Genomic DNA, 24,832 nt, shown 5'->3' with positions numbered 1-24,832 from the left:
CCAGGGGAGGCCTTGGTGTCAGGGAGGGAGAAGGTGGTCTAAGACCTGGTTGGACATCTGCAGCTCAAATATAACTTGGTCAGAGCAGAACCTGCCTTGGGAGAAGGCTGAGCTGTGTGATTTTCAGACCCTTTCCAGGCCTGGTTTTTGATGATTCCTAGACTTACATTGAGAGCACCTGTTCTCCCCATTGGTTTGGCGTTGCTAAAGGAGGTGATTTGGATCTGACAGGAGCAATGGGGAAGCCGCCACCATGCCAAACTGCCCCTCGAGTTAAGTGCCCGACACAGGAGGGATCCTGTGGTGCTGGCTTTCCCCCAGCCCAGGCCATACCTACACAGGCAAAAGAGAAAGTCTGTAACTCTCAGATGGTGACATGTCAGGTTCTGGCAGAACATAGGAGCTAAATCTCCTTGTCAGGGCAGCAGAAGATGATGCTTGGTTGTTTGGGAGACAGGGATCATGAAACTGAAACTACATTTATCAGTTACACTGAAATTTTGGGGTAGAAAGCATCATGTTCTGTAGTGTATCATCACCACAGACATCCCTAAAGCATCCATCCCTGCTCCTCCAGACGCTGGCAGAGCAAAGGTATCAGCACCTGCAGACCAGGGATGAGAGCAAATGGGTAGGAAAAAGGAGGGAGCAGGGACATACGCAGCTGCGAGCAACCGGGATGCAGGAAGGACTGAACTACAGATCTGCTGTGGTTTCCCTGCTGTGGCTGTGGATAAATCACCCCCACACAGAGCCCTGTAGCTTTCCGGCTTCCTATTCATCCTGCAGGCTTCAGCGCAGGCTCAGAAGCACCCACACAGCATTAGAGAAGAGCTGAACACAGTGTGTTTGTTGGTGGACTGCACTGTAGGGGACACAGTGAAGCCAGCCCTGAGCACACACCACTGAGCAAACCAGCGGGTGCTGAGGCCAGACCAGGCTGTCCTTCCCTGCTAGAGCAGATGCCTGTGAAACACTAGAGAAATGACAGGCAGCAATAGGAGCCTGACAGGCTTCCAGAGGGGAAAAGCAGCAGCAGTAATTGCACAGACATCAACCTCATTGAAGTCTGTGGGACGCACAGATGGTCCAGCACCTCTCATGATGTGACCTTGCATGGCAGCAGGGAGCTGGGAGAGACACAGGTCCCAAAGGAGGGATGGAGCCACCATTTCTCCTTGCTGAGAGCCACGCATTCCTTGGGGAGATCACTGGCATGAGTGGCCCTGGTGTCTCTCCCCACCCAGCCCAAGGCAAGCAGACCCTAGCCTGCACATACATAAACCTCTCACCCGATGAAGTGGGTATGAGCTGGATGTAAATAGCCCCTAATGCAACATAGCATTAATGGCTCTTCCGAGTGAATCCCAGGCACTAACGAAGGGGCACAGCCTGCATGGAAAGGCACACAGAAAAGCCATTAGGATGCACATCATACTTTTAAAGTGCTATAGCTGTGAAGCAGCATGTTCAGTTTTCTCACATTCATAACCGAGGGTGGAACAGATGGCGAAGGTTTGGGAGGAAGCTAATGTAATACAGAGGAAGAGATAATATGTGGATTTAAATAACCTACAATGCCAGCAACAATTTGTTCTAGCAAGAATTGCACTGTGCTAGCAGGGTTTTGTTCCAGTGGCCTGGCAGAGAGGGGTGGTTGGACAGGAGCTGGGGAAAGAGGTGTAGGAGAGCAATGGGAGGTGCAGTGATTTGTGTTCCAGCCTCCTGCCTAGCACCATGAACCTGCCTGCACCCACCAGAAAGGACCTCAAGGCATTTCAGACTTCAATGAGCATGAGTCCCTGAGGAAGAGGAGGGGAAGGCTAAAAGGGAGGATTTACCCCACGGCCCCCACATCCACCTCCCTTGGTGCGCACTCAGTGAACACTGTGCACACAGATGCTTAGTCCTGCGACAAAACCACTGTGTCCTCATGCTCTGGGTCTTTTCACACAGTATTAAGTGTCTCCAGCTTCCCCAGATCCCTATTTCTTATGCTATCCTGAGACAGCCCTCCTTTGGACTGCCAGCAGCTCCCGGGACGGGCTGGCTGTGTGCACGCGTGTGTGTGCACATGTGTGTGCCCACGCCGCTTCAGCTTGCATGACAGCCTGCTTCCCTGCGATCCGCAGCACTGCCATCTGCGACACTGCTCCCTGGAAGGGGCATTTCTCATCTCCCAGACAGCTCGGCTGCTTCAGAAAGGTGCTGCCAAGGAACGGGAAGGATGCTCTTAGCTGGGCAGGGCTATTTTTGCCCTACCTGGAGTATCCCTACAGAGGGCTGAGGTCACCCTCACAGCTTAAGCTTGGTTTAAAAGTAATCTGCCAAAACCCAGCTCTACACATGCCACCAGTGAGGCCAGTGGGCTGGCTCTGCATTGGAGTGCCAGCCCTAGCTCTGAAAGCAAGCACACCTCGGGCAGGGCTCGTGGGAGCAGGATGGGGATGCTGGCCTTGAAGAAATACAGTCTTGATTTCTACCTTAGAAACAAGGCCGGATGGGCTGCAGGGTCCCTTGGAGCCCAGGCTCTTGTAACATGTGCCCCAGTGGGGATGCAGACCTCTGCAGAGGAGCCAGATGTTGCTCTAGGTCGCTATATGAGCGATGATGCAACCTCTTGGTTGCTATAAAAGCTATGGGAACTTAGTTCTTCTGAGCCATTTTTCACTGGTCCCTTAAAGAGATGTTCCCAAAACCCCTCTTTGTTGGGGCTGCACATGAGTAATTGAAAATTGCTCTTATAAAGGTCACTTCGTGAGCCCAGCACTCAATAACATTGATGAAATTCTGCACTGCTTGGTGTTCACTGTCAGGGGACTTCGGGGTTTCAGGGTCATCGAGCTCACACTACAGTCATGCAAGCCCTTTAAAATTACATTTAAAGCCACCTGATCTCTGTGCCTCTGTGTGCACTGACCCCTGCATCCACAGAACAAACTCACATCAATTGTCGCCATTGAGGCAGGTGAAAATGGAAGCCAGCACACAAGGACCAGTGTCAGTGTTGTTGGATTAAGGGACTTACAGGAACATCACCACCCTTTCTGGCCTTAAATGCCCACGAGGTGCAAAGCTCAGCCTGTGCCTGCATGCTTCACATGTTCCTAGAGCCTTTGAGAGGATCTTTTTAGACTGGGGAAGGAAAAGAGGAATTGTTGAGGCACTGGAAATGGAAAGAGGCTTTCTAAAATGCCTGCAACCCTTTAATCCATCAGCACAAAACACATCACATTTTTAGGGTTGGGGGAAAAAAAAAGATATATCCTTTGCTGCAGGTGCCGAACATCTGCAGCTTCTAAAAGGGAAAAGAAGTGTTTTAGGCACAGAGGTCCTCAGCGTGCCTGCAAGAAGGGCTAGTAGGCATTCAGGCAAGAATGGAGCCTGATTCATCTGCTGTCCTCATTTAGCAGGAGCAATCACGGACATTCAGGTGAAGACTTATAGGGACACGTTGTGGCCTCACTAAAGGCACCCTGGAGATGTGAGTAGGCTCAAGACTTGGCCCTTTAAAATCCCCATCTCATCTCATTGAGAAGGCCTGATGGAAGGGCAGTAGGCAAAAAGAAAAGCACTGCAGCCACCCCTGTCATTTGCTTCCATTGTCACAGGCTGTTGGATAAGATCTCTGTGCTCTTGGCTGTTTGCTAATGGTCCTGCCTCTTACTGCAAACAAACCAGGGCAAACAGTTGTGGCAAATGGAGCTTGCAGGCATCTGCTGGGTTAGGGATGCCAGAGATACCCCCTTGTCAGTGCCAGGTACCCGCTGGGGAGGCAGGGAGGGATTCCAGCAGCTGCAGCATCTTCCCTGCTCACTCCCTGCGTGAGGGGCGTATTCTCCATCAAGATATTCCGAGCAGGTTTCACTGTCGCTGGGGAAAGTGAGGAGGAAGCAGCCAATCTGCATCCAGCACAGGCTCTGTTGGAGCGCGCTGTGCAGCCAGAGCCAGGCCAAGGGAGGGTACCCAGGCAGGGGACTCAGTCCAGGCTTTGATGGAGCAGGGCGGGAGGGATGGAGCATGGCACTTAGCTCATCCTTACTGATGCAGGTGTGGATGCTGCCTTTTCTAGTAGGTGTGGGGTTATTCTTGAAGAGATTTACCTTAATGTGGACAGGTCTCTTCAGAAAAGTTAGGGACCCTTATACCTGAAGAGTGCAAAATGAGATTAAAAACACAGCTAGCTGTTCCCTCTGTCCTGAACAGGCACCCACTGAATTGTGAAGCTTCGCCTGTATCTCAGACTTGGCTCAATGCTGTGAACAGAGATGCTCCATCTATCTGCCTTTGGACCAGCCTGCTGAGAAAGCAGCCTGGGGACTTTATTGGTGACAGCCTCCTTGGGACTAAACCCTGTGTCTCATCTCTATGGTCCTCTCGGTCTTCCTGCTTCAGGTTTTTCAACTTATATTTTTCCCCCATCAGAAAGGAGTCTTCCCCAGGTCTCCTAACACAGGCACGACTGGCTTCTCCTCATTTCTCTTATCTCAAACAGGTTCAAACCCCAATCCCAAATGGCCATAGCACATACATGTGTCCATGCAAGTATAAACGTAATTACCTGGGAATAAGGAGGAAGATGGTCCTGCAGACACCCATTTGCCATCATACACCTCTAGGGATGAGCCAGGTCCAAGCATCACCACAGGGGCCGTGGCATGCACAGGAGGAGCTGTGCACAAAGCAAATAGTTTGGGGATTGCCTCTTTTTAAAACATAATAATCAGAAACTGTTCTCTAATGCCTTTCATATACAGACATCACAGGCATTACCAGGAACACCACAAAGTAAACAATATTCAGAGAGAAGTGCAGTGTTTAACTTGACAGGGTCCTTTTACAACCCTTTTAATCTTGGAGCCCCTTTGATGTACCTGAAGAGAGCACCTCTCTGACTTTGCTGCTGTCATCCTGGATTCATATTAGGTTTTGAGCCCAACTCCAAGTCTTCCAGCTTTGAAGAAGTTGGGGTCAAAAACCAGCTTTTGACCACAGGAGAACCAAAAGTCTTAAAAACATATGTACAGGTCCAAACAGAGAGCTCACTCAGGCACCTGTAATGTGAGGGCTGAAACAGGGGTGACAGTAAGAGACCCCAGCTAGGGATAAACCCTCACATTCACTTCAGCCACTTCTTTTCTGCAGAAGCAGGTCTTTCCATGCCTCAGTTGCACACTGGTATCAAGTGCCCATTCCCCTTACATCGGCACATTCAGCATCTCCTGAGCTGCTTTCCTCAAGTCACGGGAGATGCTGTAATACGCTGAAGAAAGCAAGTGAATCCCTTATGTTTCTTTTACTAAATGCTCTTTAACCATTTCACAGCAGCCTGTTCCTGGCAATTATGTGACAAATCAGCACAAATGTCACGGAGCTGCTAAGATTTCAGCACTTTCTGCAGCGCTGAGGCTGGAAAACAATGCATATATATTTTTTGCTGATCCAAGTCCTCAGCAATTACACTTAAAGGATCCCAGAGGGATTCCTAGGTAATCTGCACTATGGTTTCCATGGCAAGAGAGGCAGAGCTTGTACCCTGCGATAACAGATAATAATGGATTGTTAATGCTTAAATTAATTATGCTGCAATTGTATTTGTGAACCGCCTGTCCCTTGTATTCCCAGTAAGACTCCTGAGTTGCTACACAACTCAAAAGGATAAAAACAAACAAGAAGGAGGGGCAGGAACCATGGTGCTCGGCTGCAGCCACCATCGGAGCTGCAGAACACCGGAAACCACAGACTGAAGGAAACCTTCACTCATTACTTCTATAGCTCCAATTGCTGTTATTACCTCTGTGCCATAACAAAGCTTTATTGACGTTTTAGTGTTTACATGGGTCTATGTTCCAACTCTCTAATCTGGGGAGGAAAACTTGGAAGTCCTTGGAGGCTTATCCCTGCTGGTAGAGAAGGATCCTTTCACCTCGCTGATAACTGGTGTATCATCACTGGGCCCATCCTGGGCAGATGTTTTTCTCCTCCCAGGAAGGATCTTATTATAAAAAGCCAAATAACAAATCCCAGCCCCAGAGCCGCCTCGTTTTGCTGATGAAATTTGCCATCACCCACTATGCTGGATGATGCTTCGGCACACCAGAGCTTGATTTAATTTTCCCTTTCCTGGAGCCAGGCTGGTAACCATTCTGGGTGGAATTCATCTCACGTCACTGGATCTACAGACAGCCTAGATGGTTAGCACAGACTAGATGTCTAACATTTAGACAGCTAAAATTGGGTGAGAGGACGCTGCCAACTGGCGTCTGCTTCCCAGTGAAGCGGGTTCTGGACTTGCGGGCACGGCGCTGGGAGGCAGAGCAGCATTCCGCAGCGGAGCCCCGTCTCCCGGATGACAGGCAGGGTGGTTTAAACAAATCTCTGCAGCTCCTGACGGCCTGCTTTAGCACCACTATTTTAGGGCTAAAAAAGATATAAAAAAGCAAACCTTTGCAGGCTGCTCGCTGTCTTTGACACACAAACCCCAGGCTCTGAAAATCAGCTCGACCTCTGGCTTTCTGGCACCGCACAGCCTGAGATACCACTGGCCTCAGGGTTTTCTTTGGGCTTCTCTAAGTCTCAAGGAGGCCACAGATGAGATAAAGACCACTGAACTACTAAAGCGACATGCAAAGTCACAAATGAAAGGTTATGGTTCTTTCTGCATGGGGGTGGCTCACGTTAGAGGGCTAGCATGTGGCGTGACGAGTTGTAAAAGCTGCTAGCTCTAAAATGCTGGCTGTAGCTGCAGTAAAAGGGGGTTCACTGACCTATCGCCAGGCTGGGCTCAGCAAAACATCTCTTCCGAAGCACAGACCCAGAAGTGATTCATTTTCCACCCGGGCACAGAGCAGGAATCGCTTCTTAGAAACAGATGACACGTATCCCAGGACATCCTTGCCGCCGAAGAGGAAAAGGACAAGTATTTCCTCTGGCAGAGGTGAGGGCACAAAGACCTTACAAGTTAGAAATAAGCCAGCCATAAGCATTTAGAAGTGCAGCAGGATTCATAATTGGAGCTAAACCAGAAGCTTCAGAGTCACAAAGCTGCTTATCCACCAGCTGCCACAGGCAGGACTCCAGCCCATGTCAATATATGCTGGGGGAAGCAGCCGTACCTGCAGTTGCTGAGTGAAGAGTTAGAGTTAGTGCAGGGAAGAGGGGGTTAAAAAGAGTTAACTGTGAAAAGGAAGCGGAATGTGTAGATCGTCAGACAGCTGGATTTGAGCTGTTCAGTTTGCAGAGACCAATCCGCTCCCTGGTCATTCTATTTCTGTGATGCTTTTGCTGGCAAATATGATAAACCCCACATGTGTAGTGGCAAAGCAAGTGTTTTTCCTGCCTCTGCATTGAACTGGGGGTGTGAGGTACAAATAAGTGCAGGCTGAACCAGGGACCTGAGCAAAACATTTGTGCATGGGAATCCAGTGGCTGCTGATGCAGGCAGGTTCATGTGTGTTGACTCCTCCAGTTTTGTTAGATGAGGGCATGAATTTGATGTACTGGTGTATAAATGAAGGGCACGCTCTCTCCCTGGGCACCATCACATCAGCATCCTCTGAACACAAGTGCCAAAAGGGTTGTGATCTCAGATCCATCCCCAAAGCGTCCATGTCTGTGAGGGCAAAGCGTAAGAGGGAATTAAGAGGCGGCCAGTCCTGCTCTATGCTTTTTGTCATCCCCCAGATTATATATATATACAGCTTTACTTTCTCCCTGGAATTCCAGTAACCTGAGCAGAGCAGAGGCAGAACTGGTCAGCACTGCTTTGGCAGGGGACATAAGATGGTGACTGGACCAAGGCTAATGCCAGCACAAAGAACAGTTAAGTCCTCCCCTGGCTGCGAGGTGGAGAGAACCAAATGCATTTTGTGCTTCTGCAGTGCCCTGCCAACAGAAACAATGACAGTGATGATAATCACTTGCAATCTGTTATTATATTAACACAAGCTCAAAAATGGTAAAACCCAATAATCTTCTGAAATGAAGCTAATCCCCCCCAGTGCAAATAACACACCACATCGCGGTGCTTGGCGGCAGCAAGGCTGGGAGTGGGGGGGGGGGGGGGTAAGGTTCTGCTTTTGAAAGGCTTGGTGTGGTGCAGGCGGAGGGATTTGCTGGAAGCAGCCAGGCACGGATACCTGCTTGCCAGGAGAGGCTCTCTGCAATCCTTCCATTTGGTTGGCTTCCTTTGACCCTGTTGCTAAGCTACAAATATGCCTTTCCAGCAAGCTCCAGCATCCTCTCTCCCACCCACTCCCAAATGCAAACTGAATCAGCCTGCTCAGAAGAGAAACCATCTCTGGCCAGCAAAGAGCCTTTTTTAACTCATTTTCCACCCCACCCCCCAGTATCTCTGCAGAGCGATGCTTGGTTATAAAGAACACTCACTCTGCCCCATGCCAACCCAACAGCCTCAGGAGCTTTGTTAGGAGGAGTGTGGAGAAAAGCATATTATACCATACCAGGTGATGAAACCTGGCACCGCTCCGTTGCAGCAAGAATAGATGAGGATACCAGCGACTCAGAGAAATAGCTACCACCTACCTCCACACACGCTTGCTCACCCTGATGCAAGCCACGTTAACACTTCAGGACAGCAAATGTTTTATGGCAGGGTGGATGCTTTCTGACCATGTCCTGGTGTTCTGCACAGTGCGCTGGAGGGTTGTCTGCAGTCCCCATGCTTAGTGGTCTCTTCTGCCATACTTGGGATGTTAATACGGTCCAAGTCTCATCCTCATCAGAACCACCACAAGTTGTCAGGGCTGCCTTTTGGCTCAGTGGAAGGTAATGGATGCTCCTCGAGTTCACTTCAAGCCAGCCTAGGGAGGGTGTCTGACATGAGCCAGCTGCAGTGCAGGTTGCTGCAAAGGTTTCTGTGTAGTCTTCAGGAGCTTAATTTGGTCCATATAAACCTCAGGAAAGGTTATTAAAGCTTTCCCAAAACCCTGGCTTAATATAGACCACACTATACCAGCCTGACTTTTGCCATTATCAGGATACCTGTATAAGCAATCATGTTTACAGGGAAATGTCCTCTGAAGACTCCTCCATACCATCCCCAAACAACTATATGACCCAGTATAATCGTTTACTTGCTTTTCATTGACTATCAACCAATTCTAGTTATTAAGGCCAGATTTTTGATCTGCACAACATGGGGGAGTCTATAAGCAACTGCTGTCTTAATTGATGGATCTGGTGGTTCTGCATCCAAGTGTTTCCTTGGCAGATGCTAAGTCTGGAGCTCACGTTAACACTTACATGTCATATGTGTTAATGTACGACAGTAAAAAAAGTGGGCCCCCAGACTTGCAGGTATGCATGTCCATGGAGACAAATGGATGGAAATAAGTGTTGAAGTGGCTCAGAAAAGCAGGAATCCAACAGCTCTGCTGTCACACAGGGATAAGAGGGACAGAGCTGCCAAAGATGCTGCAGGCCCCAAGAACATCTTGGGCTATGGGTTCAGTGTGAGGAGGGAGCAAAGTGCCCCTGGCAGAGGCTGGTTCCTTTCTGGTGAACCAGGAGAGGGATTTGTCTGCCTTTGCAGAAGCAGAGGCTGCCTTAGGAGGATGCTGTCCTTGGGTGAAGGAGCTAGAGGCAACCTGTTTATTGTCCCAGGACAGGGGGGGCAATGAATCTGGGTTTAGTCCCTGCTTTTGCTCTTTGCTCACCTCCAAGGGGGAGATCTTTACTCACACCTTCCTCATACAGTAATTCAGTGGGGGTTCCAATTTGAGGGTATAAATTGGCAGTTTGGGGTCTGCCTGCCCTGCAGTGTCCAAGCCCCACGGCATCTCCCATCCCCACTCCAATGCAGCCTTAGACAGACTTTGAACGTACCTTCTAACTCCTCTCCTTCTCTTTCTCTTCCAGGGTTCAGCTCCCATCCTGGTAGTCATGGTGATCTTACTAAATATTGGAGTCGCCATTTTGTTTATTAACTTTTTCATCTAATTCAAGACTGTCTTGTTTGCAAAAATAACAGTTACATGTATGAATGGGGGGAAAAAAATCCCAAACAACAACAAAAAGGGGAAAAAAAATCATAAGTCGAACTGTCCTACGACAATTTCCAAGTCTTTTCACAGAAGAACAACAAATGATCGAGTCTCACTCACAGTTTGCCTTTTTTCCTGGGTAATGTTTTTTGGATTTTAGCCAAAATTCTTTGCTTGTATAACACTATGCTGTGTGGCATGGCAAAATGCTATCAACACTCTGCCCCCCCAACACTGGAAAGGATGAGAAGGAATCCCAACAAAGTAAAAACCTCATTTCCCTTCCCCTCACCCTTCAAAAATATATTCGCAACAACAGCAATGAACCCCAAAATGGAGACTAGATAATGCAGAGGGGACCATGGGGAGATTTTGTTTGATGTACGGGTCCTGGGATGCTCCAGGCTGAGCTTCCCAGGGAAATCCACAACAGCTTTAATGATAAATGGGAGAGAAAAGCAAAATCAGGCTTTTCTTCCTTCTCCCCTCGCAAATGGAGAAGCATTGCTGTAAGAAGGAGGAGAGAAGGAGCACGGGGAAGGCATGAACCCTGTCTGGATGCAAAAGATGAGAGAAGGGCAATGGGCCCCATTTTGTTACTTGTTTTTAAAACAAAGCAGCAATTGGTGTTTTGTTAAATTTCTTGGAGCAGGGGGGGAAATAGGGAACACAAGGTGTGAGCAACAGCCCCACCACCCTCCTGCCTTCACTCCTCCTCCTCCCCAGGCTGCTCCCCACCATGGCAGGGCTGGAAAACCACCCACTGCTACTTTTAATTCACAGGAGATTTTACCTGGGTAAAAAGATGTACCCAGATTCCCCCAAAAAACACAGAGGCACCTTCAGCAACACAAATTGAGTAGCTGCTGGCCACTGTGCTATGCTCGCCACTACGCGAGGAGCAGCATTAACTCGAGCATCCCACCCCAAACACAAGCGTGAACAGAGATGCTGGGGAGCAGACTGGTGGGGAGGGACTGGGGAGAGAGGGCTTGATTCTGATCCACTTCGGATAACAATAAATCATAATAAAGCAAAATAAGGTAAAACCGTTCTTCAAAGGCATCTGGGGAGGAGCACTGGAGCATGTCCCAGAGAGGAGGGCGAGGGTGGTGGGTTTGTCTCTTTACATCTTGCTGTGGACTGTTTCAGACATCATGCTTGGGCTCTAAGCATGTGGTATTTTGCACTTTGTAATGCAGGATGTATATTCCAGCTTCCAACATCTCCCTGTAAAAAAAAAAAAAAAAAAAAAAAAGGAAAAAAAAAAGAAAAAAAGAGAAAAAAAAAGAAAAACAAAAAAACCCAAACATCATTGGCAATGGCCGCCTCTAAGGATGTATTATTTTCTTTTTTTTTCTATGTCACTTAATTTGTTCGTTTATACCATCTTTGTAATATGCCTGCCTTGATTTTCTCCCCTCCCCTGTCCCCACTGATAATATGCATACTCATTAAAGATGCCGTATCCCTGTTCTGAGCTGTTATGGTCCCCATCACACGAGTGCAGCCTTAGCTCAATTACTTGGAAGTGGCCAATGGTCGCTTGCTTCTCAAAACTGACTCTACTTGCCCCCACCATGGAGATCGGCTCTGCCGGTGATCCACCACCACCAGGTATGGTTCAAATGGCTTCAATTTGGGATTTGGTACGTCCAGGGACCAAATTCCACCCTCAGTTCTACCCACTGCAGCGCCAGTCAGCACGAGAACGGGTGCGAGCACGGCAGCAACCCAAGGGTGGGATGAATCCCGTTCCACAGCTACAGTTGGGGGGAGGAAGGAGGGAACAAATCCTCCTCGACATTTCACATACAGAGGTGTTGGGTACAGCCCTGACTTGCGGACTCAGCTTTGCTTTGCTTCTGTTTTAGCTGTTTCTCTGCTACCTTTTCAGCAGATTTCTTATTACATTGCACTGGATTGCTATATTTTTAACCAGAAATAAACTAAGGATTAGAGCATGTGCCAGTTAAATTCAGTTCTTTCCCTTACATGGTCTTACTCCCTCCTGTCGCAGTTTCTCTTCCTCTTTTTCTTCCTTTCCCTTTTCAGGCAGAAGGGCTATGGGTGGACAGGGTAAATGAGAACTGAAGGCAGCGAGACCCCCTCTAATTTCATTTTCCACAGTAACTGTCATTTTTTTTGTTTTGGTTTGGTTTCATTTTAGGTCTTTAGTGATCTTTTTTACTCTTGAATGGTTGCTGCATACTCAAACCAAATAGCAACATGTTGTGGTTGCAACCCTAGGAACTCATCCGTGTGTTTTGTAACTCTTTGTAAAGACTGTCAAGGATTTTTTTTGTACATTCAGGTGCATGACACAAAGGTCCCACCAGGAGCAGGTTCAACAGTTACATACAAACACGGTACTATATTTAGATATATATAAAACAGCAAAAAATTGCCTCTTGTTATTAATCAAATAAAAGTACTAGTGATTTCATGAGTAGCTTTTTCATGCTGGTGACTGACTGATTACTGCTCTTGCCCGTGTACCAGCAGTTATGTACAAACACAAATGCAAATCGTGTTTTTCATTGCTTTGTTCCACAAAATAAAGCTCCATGGAGCTGAGGTTTGTCCAATATGAAAGATAGCCAAAGACTAATATTAACTGGGCCCCAAACCATGTGCTTAAAAATAATGATTTCTTTATTAACCATGGGGAGCTGAGCAATTTGTCTTAGTTCTGGGCTTTTCACATTTGCCCAAGGCCAGAAATATTCTTGAGAAATAGCCCAGAGAGAGAGTTAATCCAGTATATTTCCCTGTCTTATGAGCCCTAGATTCATGCATCTCTACCTAAGGCACATTAAAATGTCTATCATCATGGCATATAAATCTATGTAAATTGTCCATACCTGCTGTTTTATGTCCACACTGACAGATGCATGCTAGCAGTTGAAGGTTTACATCATTTTTTTTGGCTGCAGTAGTATTTTTATGTTCCTACAGTGGAATATGCAGCACCTGATACGCAAGGAGGGGCTGAAGGAACCAGCCCACCTCCTACCATGGCAGTAAAGTCATTGGGAAGAGGGTGTCTAGCCCTCCCCAGGGACCCCTGGCTGGACCCTACCTGTGTGAGCGCTGCGCTGATTTGATGCAGCATCTTCAGGGAAAGCAAGAAGGAAGGAATACAAAAATTCTCTGCCTGCTCAAGCCACATCAGCTTCTCATCAGCCCGTCTGGTGTCTGGGTTGCTTGTACCCAAGACCTAGATTCTCTGAGCACGCTGGGACTCTTCAGAGCCTGATCTTTCAGAGATCTTGAGTTGTTGCAGCATCTATTTACCTTGTGTGAAGTTATGAAGCACTGCTGGGGAAAAATAATAATCCAGACTGCAACAGAAGGGGAGGGGCAAGAGGAGAAATACTGTCTTATGACGATGAAGGTCTTAATTGAAACCCAAGGACTAACTATTTGTCCTGACAGGCTTTGGCAAGATAAGGGAGGATAGAAAAGCAGCAATTTTTTATACTTGTCACAGGGTGAGGATGGCTGCAGACATTTGCGCTAAAGCAGAAGAGAGCAGAGGCCGGACTGGATCCTGTCTGACAGCATAGCTTCACTGCATGTGGGTAAATTGTCTGCCCTGATGGGCCTTGCAGGCTCTTGACATGGTGGCAAGTTTTCCTGGTGTAGGACAACTAGTCAGCCCCTTGCACAGCCCCTAAAGGAACTGCATCAGTGCTGTTGTTGCCTATTTCCAACCTTCACAGCAAGGCTCCCGGAGCGCCTCTTGCAGCCCGAGGCTTGAACCATTGCTGAAGGCAACCCTGAGCATGGCAAGCACCAGAGATACCACGCCTTTGAGCAGCAGATCCACCAGGACTATGCTTCCCTCAGAGGCACTTCAAGCTTGAGTTCCTTTTATAGGTCTGTTTTAACTAATATTAACCCACAGGCACTTAGCTACAGAACTACCACCTACCTGTTTTTCCAGGGTATGTGTATCATTTCATTACCATGCCCAGTGAAGGAGTTTCAACCCCAACAGCTACTAATCAGTGCCCAAAGGTGTGAATACAATACTCAGATACATCATGAGCTGTGTCCCTTCACTCAAAGCATCTCAGAGGTCACGCTCCGTAATGTTAAAGGAAACATCACTTAATAGATGTTGGGAGATGCTGAGTGCTGCCCAACAGTTTTTGTGGAATGGATGGCTTAGAACTGCCATGGTGAGTTGCACATTCCCAACTGGATATGTCAGTGGAAGATAAACTTCAGAGAGACTCCCATCCACACACAGGTGTTACTTGCTCAACCACACTGCTACCTAGTAGACTCACAATCCTTATCATTTGCCTGTTTCCTTTTTATCCCCAATTTCAGAATAATAGCACTGAGCCTAGTAAGGCTCACGCTTTGTTACAGACACATTTTAACACGGTATGAAAACCAACATCCAGCCCCTTACCTCCTCTACAATAGCAAACATCCCCACCCCAGCAGCAGCTGCATTTTGGTATTGGGTGTTTGGTCCTGTTAGAAGAGAGAGCTGAAGAATTACTCCTGCAAGCAGTAAAAGCACTGCTCCCCAACCCCTTCAGCACGGAGCATGTTTCAAAGCCCTTTTCATATTCATCTGCAGCTGTGGGTTAGTGGCTTATCCTGGCTCATCCAACACCCCAGCTCCAGGAAGAACTGAAGGAAGCTGCATGTCCAGATCAGCCCAACTTCATGGCAGAGCAATGACAGCCCTGGGAAGCCAACATCTCCCAAACCTTCCTCTCCCTCAGCAGTGGTGTGCTCCCCACGTGGAGCTGCTGTGATGCATCCCATCCTGACTCGGGTTCCTTGGAAGCATCTCTCTTCTAGTCAATGCTTTCTCCAGTCATACTTAGCTTGGCACAGAATACAACTAGGACTATGTTCCAGAGCCCCTGACAAAAGATGAAAGGAAAAACTTCAAATTATCACTGCACACACTCTAGCTCATCTGATGCATCTAGTTCCCTCATCCAACAGTCTCTTCCAGAGAGGGGGGAGGGAGAATCTTTTCCTGCAGCTATACAAAACTGTTCTTCATCCTTGGCAGTGCTGTAACCTGGTTTCAGCTCAGGGAACAAAATCATTCAAGGTGTACGTCCATATTTGAAAAGGCAAAAAATGATGAAGTGCATCTAAGTGTGGTTTCCAGTGTCTGGAATAGGCCCTTGCAATGGAGTCCTCTGCAGAGATGCTATTATTTTAAACCCACTGTTTTTCAGACAAAAACATAATAATCATCACCAGAATCTTGAAAATGCAACTCAGCAACAGATACCCCAATTTTTGCACAGAAAGTTATGGACAACATACACAAAGGATCAGAATTCAATGAGATCAAGGTATGAACTAACCCAAGTGACAGGACAAGAGGACACCTGATGTCCTCAGCCAAGCAAACACTACGGATTCTTTCCTAGGCTATCAATAAATGGTACGTTTTCACCTCTCATCTGTTATTCTACATGGAAGGTACCTCCCTATCAAACATGTTTTTATCTTAACAGTTGGCAGCCTGCTGTATTTAGTCTTTGTTACCTTCCAATTAGCCCTGAACCTAGCACTGCTCTCTCGAGAGCTAGCTCCCCTGTGATGCCTCTGCCAAAACAATACCCATAGCACCCTGGATCTCCCTGCACAAGGACAGCCTTCTGGTTTCAACTCAAGGCATCACTTGTTTGCTGCAACAGACACTTTGATCCATCTGTTGTCCCTATGGACCACAGTGCTGCTCTGCTGGAAAGTGATGTCTTGAGGAGAAGGGCTGAGTCAGGAAGCAGGGGTGAAAAAAAAAAACCCTTTGAGAGTGCCAGCTCACTTCTTCCCATCCTCAACATGCCAGCAGCTACCAAGGTAGGATATTTCACTGGTCATAAATACAAATAAATAGTTTATATAAATAGTTCATTTTTAAGACAACTGCTTTCTTGTCAAACAAGTGAGAAACAGAACTGGGGGATTCGATAAGCAAAGGCAAAATTGGCTACAGCTAATTAAAAAGGAAGATATTCTACTGTTATGTGTATCAGGGGCTACAGTGGCTCTCATACAGGTAAGGTAGGAAAGGATTCCCAGGATTCTCCAGGCAGCGCAGCCGTATCTCAGGGCTGCTGGTGCATCTTACAACCACTACCTATGTATTTCACACTGGGAACAGTGATTCCTCTTCCACAGCAAGAGAACAGAAGTAGAAAAGCTATGAAAGAACAGAGCAAAACAAAATGATGTAACCAAACAGATTTATTGTAGAAACCCTCAGAGACACGTTCTGGCCCCCATCAGGGTAGGGATTTTGGGACCAGTGAACCATTGTGATGTGCAGTCTGTCTTGACAGACTCAAACCAATTTTGAACAAAAATATGACAGTATTGTAGAGGCTAGCCTGAGCAGAACAAGTGCTCAAACAGCAATCCTGTTCCTCAAGACCCTCCCACAACCTCCCAGAGAATAACAACATCCAGAGCATAAACCAAAGAGGCATATTGAGACTGGTCAGTCCAAAGGCACCCAGGGGAGGCAAAAGCTAGAGTATGCCTTCTGACATGCTGACGGCCTGGTACATAAGGATGAGTTCCATGGGGCTAATCACTGCTCCCAGCATGTGTTTTCACTCATAGAACAGTCTCAAGAAAATCTAGACTGAATCTTCATAGAAAGTCTTTGCCATGGCATGTGCCACTTTTACCACCTTCTTCTCCTTGGCATCCAGGCCCATGTTGCTGCGGGCTAGTTTAATCCAATACTGCTCCGTCCTGGACAGGTAGTCTGCATGGCTCTCATCAAGCTGAACAGACGGGTGCTGCTCCTCTTCTAGTACACAGTGGGAAGAAGACAGAAAGAGAGGTGACAAACGGTGAATGAAGGCACTGTCCTTCAACTCAGGCAGGACTACTCTTCGGCTAATGTGTTTAAATGTAACAGCCTAAAATCCTATCAGTAACGAGTAGAATTTCTCTTCTAACCTGAGAGCAGTGTACTATGAAAACTGCTTTTGCTAGAAAACTCACCTGGATGACAATGAAGCCCTCCAGGCTGGCAGCAGAACCAGCACGTACTGTACTTTATATCTGTATGAAGAAAACGTTCATCTTATTACCTCCCTCATCTTCACTCTCCTCTTCAGAGCTCTCCTCTTCCTCTTCTCCTCCCTCTGCACCTTCCTTATCATCCTCTTCTTCATCTGACTCAGATTCCTCCAGCCATTCTTGTGCTTCTTTGATGAGAAAGAAAATAAAATAAATAAATAACAAGCTGTTTCCCACTCCTACACCCAGAACTATCATGGAAGATCCGGGCAAGGTCGGAAAGATGTGCTTCTTAAGACCCCTGCTCTATTCACTGCCTCAAAGATCCACCCACTGTACAGTGCCTGTATCTGATGGGAACAATGGGAAGAGAAGAAATAGTCAGGAAGAAGTGAACAGCACAGAACAGCTGTGGAAGAGAAGCTGGTTAGTGCCAATGCTGACAACAGTCACCTCTCCTCCCTAGCACTTCACAGTTCAATGATCATGAGCAAGACACCTTCCTTTATGCCTTTTGCCAATTACCGCATGCAGACTGTGAGCTTTCAGGGCAAGGTCACCTTCTTTTGTGATGGCAAAGCTCTGGACCAGACTGGTTTCCATAGTGATGGTGACCGTAAGACATTGCGTATCACATAATTCCAAACTTTCTCCTGTCCAAGAAAAAACACTACTCAAAGGCTCACCACCACCCCTTGAGGAAGCTTCACAGATATTGTTTTGTTGGTTAGTTTTTTTCTTCCCTAGTGTAGTGTTGCTACACTAAAAGCAGAGAGAGCAATCCCACCATCAGAACTTACTTGGATCCATCTCCATTAGCACCTTCCATTCTTCCATCTTGTGTAGGTCGATGCTGTAGAGGTCACTGAGGGTGAACTGGCGATCACCCACCTCAAACATTCCCCCATACACGTAGAGAACCCCATGCTTCACTGCCAACATGGCATTCGAACGTGGGCATGGCTCCACTTGCAGGCCCAAGGCTCCATCTTCCTCCTCCTCCGATTCAGACCTCTCCTTTTCTTCTGCGGGTCCAGAGATCACCTGCTTGATTGTCATGACAGTCCCATCTTCTGCCACCACCTCTTTGACTATTTCCACTGGGCCTTGTGGAGGTTGCTTCTCCATCTCCTCATCTCCAGCACCCTCTGCCTCAGTTTTTCTGCCACGTCTCCGCTTCCTCTTCTCTGATTTTGGTCCCTGTTACCAGGAACAAGGAATAGAAAGAGACTGCGTATGAATCGCCTGCACCTAATAGCATGTACAGCAGTTATTATAAATACTATGGATGCTGCTGGGAGGGAGGAGAGGGAGAATTCAATCGCTTTTCACTACAAGTCTCAAGTAATAGGTGCAGCCTCCCACTCAGCATAAACTTCTACCAGCCATAAAACAAGGAACAATGAAATTCCTAGAGAACCTACAGCATGAAGTTGCTTCCTCTATTAATGGCAGCACATGCTGAAGAAGCAGAAAACAGCTCTTTTGCCCTCTGTCTTGCAGGTATACACAAACACGCAAGCAGTCCAATAGTCTGATGGAAGCAAGAGAAAGTAACCCACATTTTGTGAAATCACAACAATTGCTGGGTGCTAAATTACAGTGCATGACCAGTAAGCACGCCAGGTCTTCAAAGAACTGTGTGAAAGAGCTGGAAAATAGCAAGGAAAGCAGAAGCAAACATCTGAGTGCCTGTTTGCGTGTTATTATGTGATTGACTTCTCCACTTTGAGAACAAAGCCAGAAACAGTGGGGAAGAAGGAACTTCACCACTTGCACCTCATATGCCCTTGAGAGTGGTTCAAACAAAATCACAGATCAGAGGGCCGCATTTGTGAAGTTTTTATGAGCCAAGGTTAATATTTCATCTCTTTAGTAACTCATCAACACTGGGGAAAAGACAGGGCTTTTTTATCCCAATGCAACACAACATCTCTTCACAGGAGCTTTTACTGAACTGCTTGATGTCAGATTAATACATCTGACCTAGAGCCAGCCTCCAGAAAAACACCATAACGATGTTTTCATGCTGCTTTGTTTCATTTTGCATTACACAACAATGGGGCACATTCAGCCTAACTCCTGAGGAGGGAGATTGCTCCTGAACCACTCTCGCTTTGTGCCCAACCATCAGGGCTCACAGCCTCCCTCTCTCCACAGAAGGGTGCCAGTCTACATCCCACTGTGGAAGCAGGGCATGGAGAGCACAAGAAGCTATGTGGCAGAGAAGGAGAGGAGCAGCATGAAGTCAGAGAATTCAATTCATCTCATACCAAAAATCTGCTAGAGTCGCACATCACCAGCTTAATTGTACAGCCTCACCCCCCTTCAAAATCAGTGGGTCACAGATCAACGCAGCAGCCACACCTAGTGGATCACCTCTTGGAGCACCCCAAGTTATTACAAGTAGAGGCTTGCTCCACACTACAAGAAAACTTTTTCAGGCCAAAAAAGGCCCAAAGAACATGCATCATTATCAAGAACGAACTGAATATATCTGTGTTAATTTTTAAAATCAAACCTTCAGCTGTCCAGGAAACCAGCGGTTTTTCCCGAGGTCATAGAAATAAATATCATTGAAGAAGTCCCCTTCAATGCTTTCTTCCTCTTCTTCATCATGCACCCCTCCAAACAGAAGGGAGCGGTTATTGGGACCAATAGCCACGGAGAAGCCAGATCTGGGAGTGGGTTTCACTCCAGAAGGGTTGAGCCGACTCCATGCCCACTTGTCTGGTAATGGATAAAAGCAAATACAAGCATCAGCAAAGGAGAATCTTGGTTGCTTTTATATCTCCTACGCCTTTCAGTACTCCAGCGAGTAAGTCTATGACCCATTTTGGACTTCTCAGAACTGCACAGTACAATGCTAATCAGAACCACTTATATTTCCACTTTACACACACAGCTTATAGCACATCCATTCTACTCTTAGAAAACCATTGTGTCTTCAGTAAAAGCAACTGCAGAGGGCTGTCTTCACGGCATACTTTCTGGGGCAAGGGGCCTCTTGAAAGATGCATACACCTTTATGAGAGGGTGGAGTTCAAGCAAGGATTACATATATATAGCCTTCGAGTACCAAGGAAATGTGCCTCAGTTAACCCAGGAATCCCACTTCACATTCATTCTTTCTACAGCACTCTTCTGCTACAGTACTTTACTTGCCAGTTTGCATCACTGCCTTAACTCCCAGAATAATTACAGTTCTTTGTAAGGAGGCCCAACCACACTTTAAAAAAAGGCTCAGGAGCAGGAGAAGGCTTGTGCTCTAAACCCTTTGCTTTTGCTACAATCCTTTCTATGCTGGATTTAGAGCAAGTCCTTAAAACATAGGCTGGGAGAAGCACATGCATCGGCTAGGCCCTCTGTTTCTGAAGGAACCACAATTTCAGTAAGATAAACTATAAATAGTGCATAATGCAAACAGGGTCTGGAATCCAGACAATATATGTGACCCAAACCTCCTTCCCAAATCCTGCTTTAAGACAATCAGGTTTAAAGAAATCAATCACAATTTTAATATTTTAGAAATACAGCTCAAAGAAGCTTGTCCCATTCCCTGAACCAAGGACAAAATACACTCTCTTCTAAGGAAATCGATGAAATTCCTATTTCAGAGACATTCACAGATAAAACAACCAACTAACCTATAATATCTTGGTTAGGTTTGGGGTTTTTTGATAATATCCCTGCTCCAGCTAATCTAATGAGATCACAACCCAATCTTCTCTCTTAAGAGTCTGTAAGTAAGACACCACTACCAAAGATTCTGTTAAAACAGGAATTTCCTGTATGGAGATGTACTGGGTTTGCATGGCGAGGTTTTGGTAGCAGGGAGGCTATGGGGATGGTTTTGGGGAGAAGATGCTAGAAGTGGTGTCTGACAGAGACAATGCAGCTGGATCCAAGACAGACCTGCCACTGGCCAAGGCTGAGCCCATCACTGACAGTGGAAGCAGCTCTGGGATAACATAGTTAAGAGAAGAAAAAAAGCAAACCAAACTGCACAACTGCAGCCAGAGAGAGGAGTGAGACTGTGTGAGAGAAACAGCTCTGCAGACGCCAAGGTCAGTGACGAAGGAAGGAGGAGGCACTCCAGACACCAAAGCAGAGATTCCCCTGCAGCCCATGGCGCAGACCATGGTGATCCCATGGAGGCCCACAGTGGAGCAAATATCCACCTGCACCCTGTGCAGGACCCCACGCTCGAGCAAGTTTGATGGCAGGACTTGTGACCCCCTGAGGAACCCACGCTGGAGCAGCCTGTTCCTGAAGGACTGCAGCCTGAGGAAAGAACCTACGCTGGAGCAGTTCGTAAAGAACTGCAGCCTGCGGGAGTGACTCACATTGGAGCAGGGGAACAGTGTGAGGAGTCCTCTGCCTGCAGAGGAAGAGGCGGCAGAGATGTGTGGTGAACTGACCACAACCCCCACAAGCCACTGAGGGGGAGGAGGTAGAGAAATATGGAGCAGAGTTGAGGGTAGGAAGAAGGGAGGGGTGGGGGGAAAATGTTTGTAAGACTGAGTTGTTATTTCTCATTAACCTTCTCTGATTTGATTGGTAATAAATTAGGCTAGTTTTCCCAAGACAAGTCTGTTTTGCCCATGATGGTAACTGATCTGTCCTTATCTTGACACACAGGCCTTTGGTTATATTTTCTCTCCCCTGTCCAAGTGAAGTGATAGAGCAGCTTTGGTGGGTCCCTGGTGTCCAGCCAGGGTCAACCCACCACCTGAGAATTCCAAAACTGCAAAGATTTTCTGTTGTGAAACAGAAGAGCAGTGATCAAAATGTCCCACAGACCACAAACTTTCAACATGTTGCTTTAATTCCCTCCCACATACAAACCAAAAAAAGTCCAAAAATATCTTTCCTTGTAGTTTTTCCTGAAGTTGCCTGTGCAGCCCAGAGCTTGTCACATAGTTATGCAAGGAGCCTGGAGACCCTCCACTCCATCTCAGACTATTCCAGGACCAACCGGAGGTGTCAACACAAATGATGCTGTGAGCTAGAAGTGATTCTCTGACAAAAATTACATCCCAACCTTTCTCCAGAGCTCTGCCAGTTTCTTAACCAGCTCCAGTTCCCACAGGGTTTTGCTGTGTTAGAGCTACCATTTACATCAGCTCTGAAATCAAGTCACCTGGAGCTGAGAACTATGACTCCTTAAAGTCTTCAGCTAACTGAGAGCATTGCTCAGTAAAGCTTACTTCCCATTTCCCTTTGCAGAGCACAGCAGTGAGGAATTCTGCCCATCTTCATTCTCCAGCACACAGAAACAAAAAAGGAGAACACAATTGCTCCAATATCCCCCTGTAATTGCTGTTTCCTTCAACTTAGCCCCCTTTGCTTTTAAGCTAGAGTCACAGTATACAAATGCACTTTGCTGCTTCTGGGAGTAAGAAGAAATATTTAAGCCAACTCATCCGCTGAGTTTAGCCCCAGAGCAAACACTGGGGCATAACGCTTTCAAAAGGGAAATTTTGTTTTAAGCTTGGGGTTTTTTTGCCTGTTATTCAAAGGAAAAGAGAGGATCTGCATTTACAGTCCTGCAGCATCACTTCCAGCACAGCCCTCTTAGCTGCAGCAGTAGCTTACCTTCCTCCTTGCCTGCACCTTCAACCTTCAGCAGGAACATATCTGTATGCAGGGTGCCTTTGTCAACATCTTTCTTAATTCTCTGCAGAGAAGGGAAAGACAGGGATGCTCAGCAAAACAATTTCAGTGGCCCAGCTTTTCAAAGCCTAGGAAGTGATCCATGCCAGAACGGCAGTATGTGCCAATCTGATCTCCTCCTGTCCCCCCAGAAAACCCTAATCGCAGCCTAAACCTGTACATTCCCATGCTGGAAATGCAAACATTGTGACTGGGCAAGGAGAAGCCATGCTGTATTCTCTGGAACATCAGGCAGCTCACAACCATATCGTTCAAACCAGGGCTACATCCTGTGATAAGCCACAACCAACTTCAGTCTGTGACAACTGGTAAGGGAACAGGAGACTCAAGGTCCTGTCTTTTACTCTGCCACAGACAGTATCAAGAGCTCTCAAAGGTCTAACTTAATATCTGTGACTCTACTTCTCTATCTGTAAAAGAGAACTGATACCTACTACACTCAAGCGGCACACAACTTTCCATGGCATTTGCAAGACCCATTGGGATTTCTGTCCTTGAATGCTGAGCAGAACCTCAAAGCATCTGTGCTCTATCATTTGGAAGGCCTAAGTTTAAGTACAGACCTGTAACTAGCACACAAACTCTCAGTCCCTGCCACCCACTCATCTCCATCCCACTATAAGAGCAGCAGAGGTGACAGATAGCTCTCTGCACCACAGCCCAACCGCAGCTGTCAGTTTTAGGATTTGGGGCCCCACAGAGCCTTGAGCAACAGTCTTTTCTCCTAAACAGAAGCCCCATGACCACTCCTGCTAAAGTCAATGGCAGGAGCAGAACCAAGCCTCAGCTGAGGCACTTAAAACGCATCATTTTAAATGTGATTTTCTCTTGCTCCTTTCACTGTAAGCCCCTGTACTCCAGTGCTCATAGCAACATGCAGTATTGGAAAGCAGCACTCTGCAACACCACTGTAGGAGGTCTTCTAACAATGTCATTATCCACCCATCCTTTATGCAGAGCTCCTACTTCCTTGTAATTCCCTTTCTCCTGGGGGTGATGCCATTGCTATGCTGTGTAACTGCTTCCAGGTAGAGGATCCCAGCAAAACGGAGAGGGCTGGATCCAGTTCTCAAGAAGATGAACAGGGCTTGTATGCTCCTGAGAGCACAACAGCATAGTGCTATCATGTTGTTGCTGCATAGCTGTACCCAACCTTGTGCTTTGCACTTGACAGGTTTTGTTACTGCAGAGTACGCTACGTTCTTACTGCAGGGCCCATTATCCAATTTGTAGGAAAGGTCTTCAATTCTTAGAAAGGTAGAAGAGGAAAATGTGTTAAAAGCATTGCAGAACACCACTGAAACTTGGATGATGCTGAGAAGCCCCAGGGAAGCCTGATAATGAAGTGCTGGAGGAAACAGAACTCTGCTTGCAGTGCTGAAAAAGGGAAGCTTCAGTTAAGGGCCAGGGTCTGCCTCAAGAGCTGTCCTGGAAAATACGTTAGTTTGGGGCTGTGCCTCATGTGTCTTCTTGCTCTCCACATGTATCTAAGCATGCCCATTAGTGAACTAGAAAGACACACACTCTTGAAGACAGGATGTCTACACTAGAGAGATATTCTGTGCAACCACTTCTATAAAGCCAACAACTGCACTATTCCACTTACTGCCCTTGAGCAACACAAGTCAGGCACACAGGGACGGGAAGCCTGTAGAACAGGAAGTCCTATTTTCTGGGCAAGAAGTTATATAGTGATGACTTCTTCAGCTACTGCCAGGTCTCCAGCACACAGAAAGCAAGTAAGACAAGTTTTTGCTTAGGTGTGTGGTTCCGAGGCATAGCTACAGGACCTGTGGTGTGAAGACGTATTTGGAGATGCTCAAACTTCCCTACTTTGAACAGACCCTTGACTGAGAGCTGCCACGGTAGAAAGGGAAATAAACACGTTGTAGGAAAGGTGCTGTAAGTATTGACTACCTGAGTATTCAGTTCATAGCCTGGTACTGCCATGTACCGTGGCATTTACAGCAGAGGCTCTCAAGTTCAATGGCCTATGAGTCACCATGCTGAGCAAGTGGCATGCTCTGACAATGTCACGCTTTGCTGTCTCTGTCACACAGGTCTAGAGAAGCAGAAGCCACCAATAAGCTGCAGGCTGTGGACAGCTGAGGTACAGCAGCCTTTTTTAA

The 24,832-nt window shown here is 47.0% G+C and overlaps 2 protein-coding genes across 3 annotated transcripts in view; one reads left to right on the top strand and one right to left on the bottom strand.

Annotated features, from left to right (window-relative positions):
- JPH3 (junctophilin 3) overlaps window positions 1-11,960 on the top strand; it is a 56,487-nt gene extending 44,527 nt beyond the window's left edge. The window contains exon 5 of the mRNA XM_065661943.1: window positions 9,880-11,960. Coding sequence (XP_065518015.1) covers window positions 9,880-9,960 — 81 coding nt within the window. The 3' untranslated portion in view covers window positions 9,961-11,960. The remainder of the gene's footprint in view (window positions 1-9,879) is intronic.
- A 4,263-nt stretch (window positions 11,961-16,223) lies between these two features.
- The window catches only part of KLHDC4 (kelch domain containing 4), a 31,167-nt gene continuing 22,558 nt past the window's right edge, over window positions 16,224-24,832 (bottom strand). For both annotated transcript variants that reach the window (XM_065662739.1, XM_065662740.1), the window contains 5 exons: window positions 22,626-22,707; window positions 19,549-19,757; window positions 17,828-18,227; window positions 17,099-17,215; window positions 16,224-16,812 (listed from right to left, as the gene is read on the bottom strand). In XM_065662739.1, the coding sequence (XP_065518811.1) occupies window positions 16,637-16,812; window positions 17,099-17,215; window positions 17,828-18,227; window positions 19,549-19,757; window positions 22,626-22,707 (984 nt within the window). In that variant the 3' untranslated portion in view covers window positions 16,224-16,636. The remainder of the gene's footprint in view (window positions 16,813-17,098; window positions 17,216-17,827; window positions 18,228-19,548; window positions 19,758-22,625; window positions 22,708-24,832) is intronic.

Source organism: Lathamus discolor, chromosome Z, assembly GCF_037157495.1.
Source record: "Lathamus discolor isolate bLatDis1 chromosome Z, bLatDis1.hap1, whole genome shotgun sequence".
In the NCBI taxonomy this organism is placed as follows: domain Eukaryota; kingdom Metazoa; phylum Chordata; class Aves; order Psittaciformes; family Psittacidae; genus Lathamus; species Lathamus discolor.
Note: the sequence above shows the minus strand (reverse complement) of the source record. Positions and strands in the feature narration are given on the sequence as shown.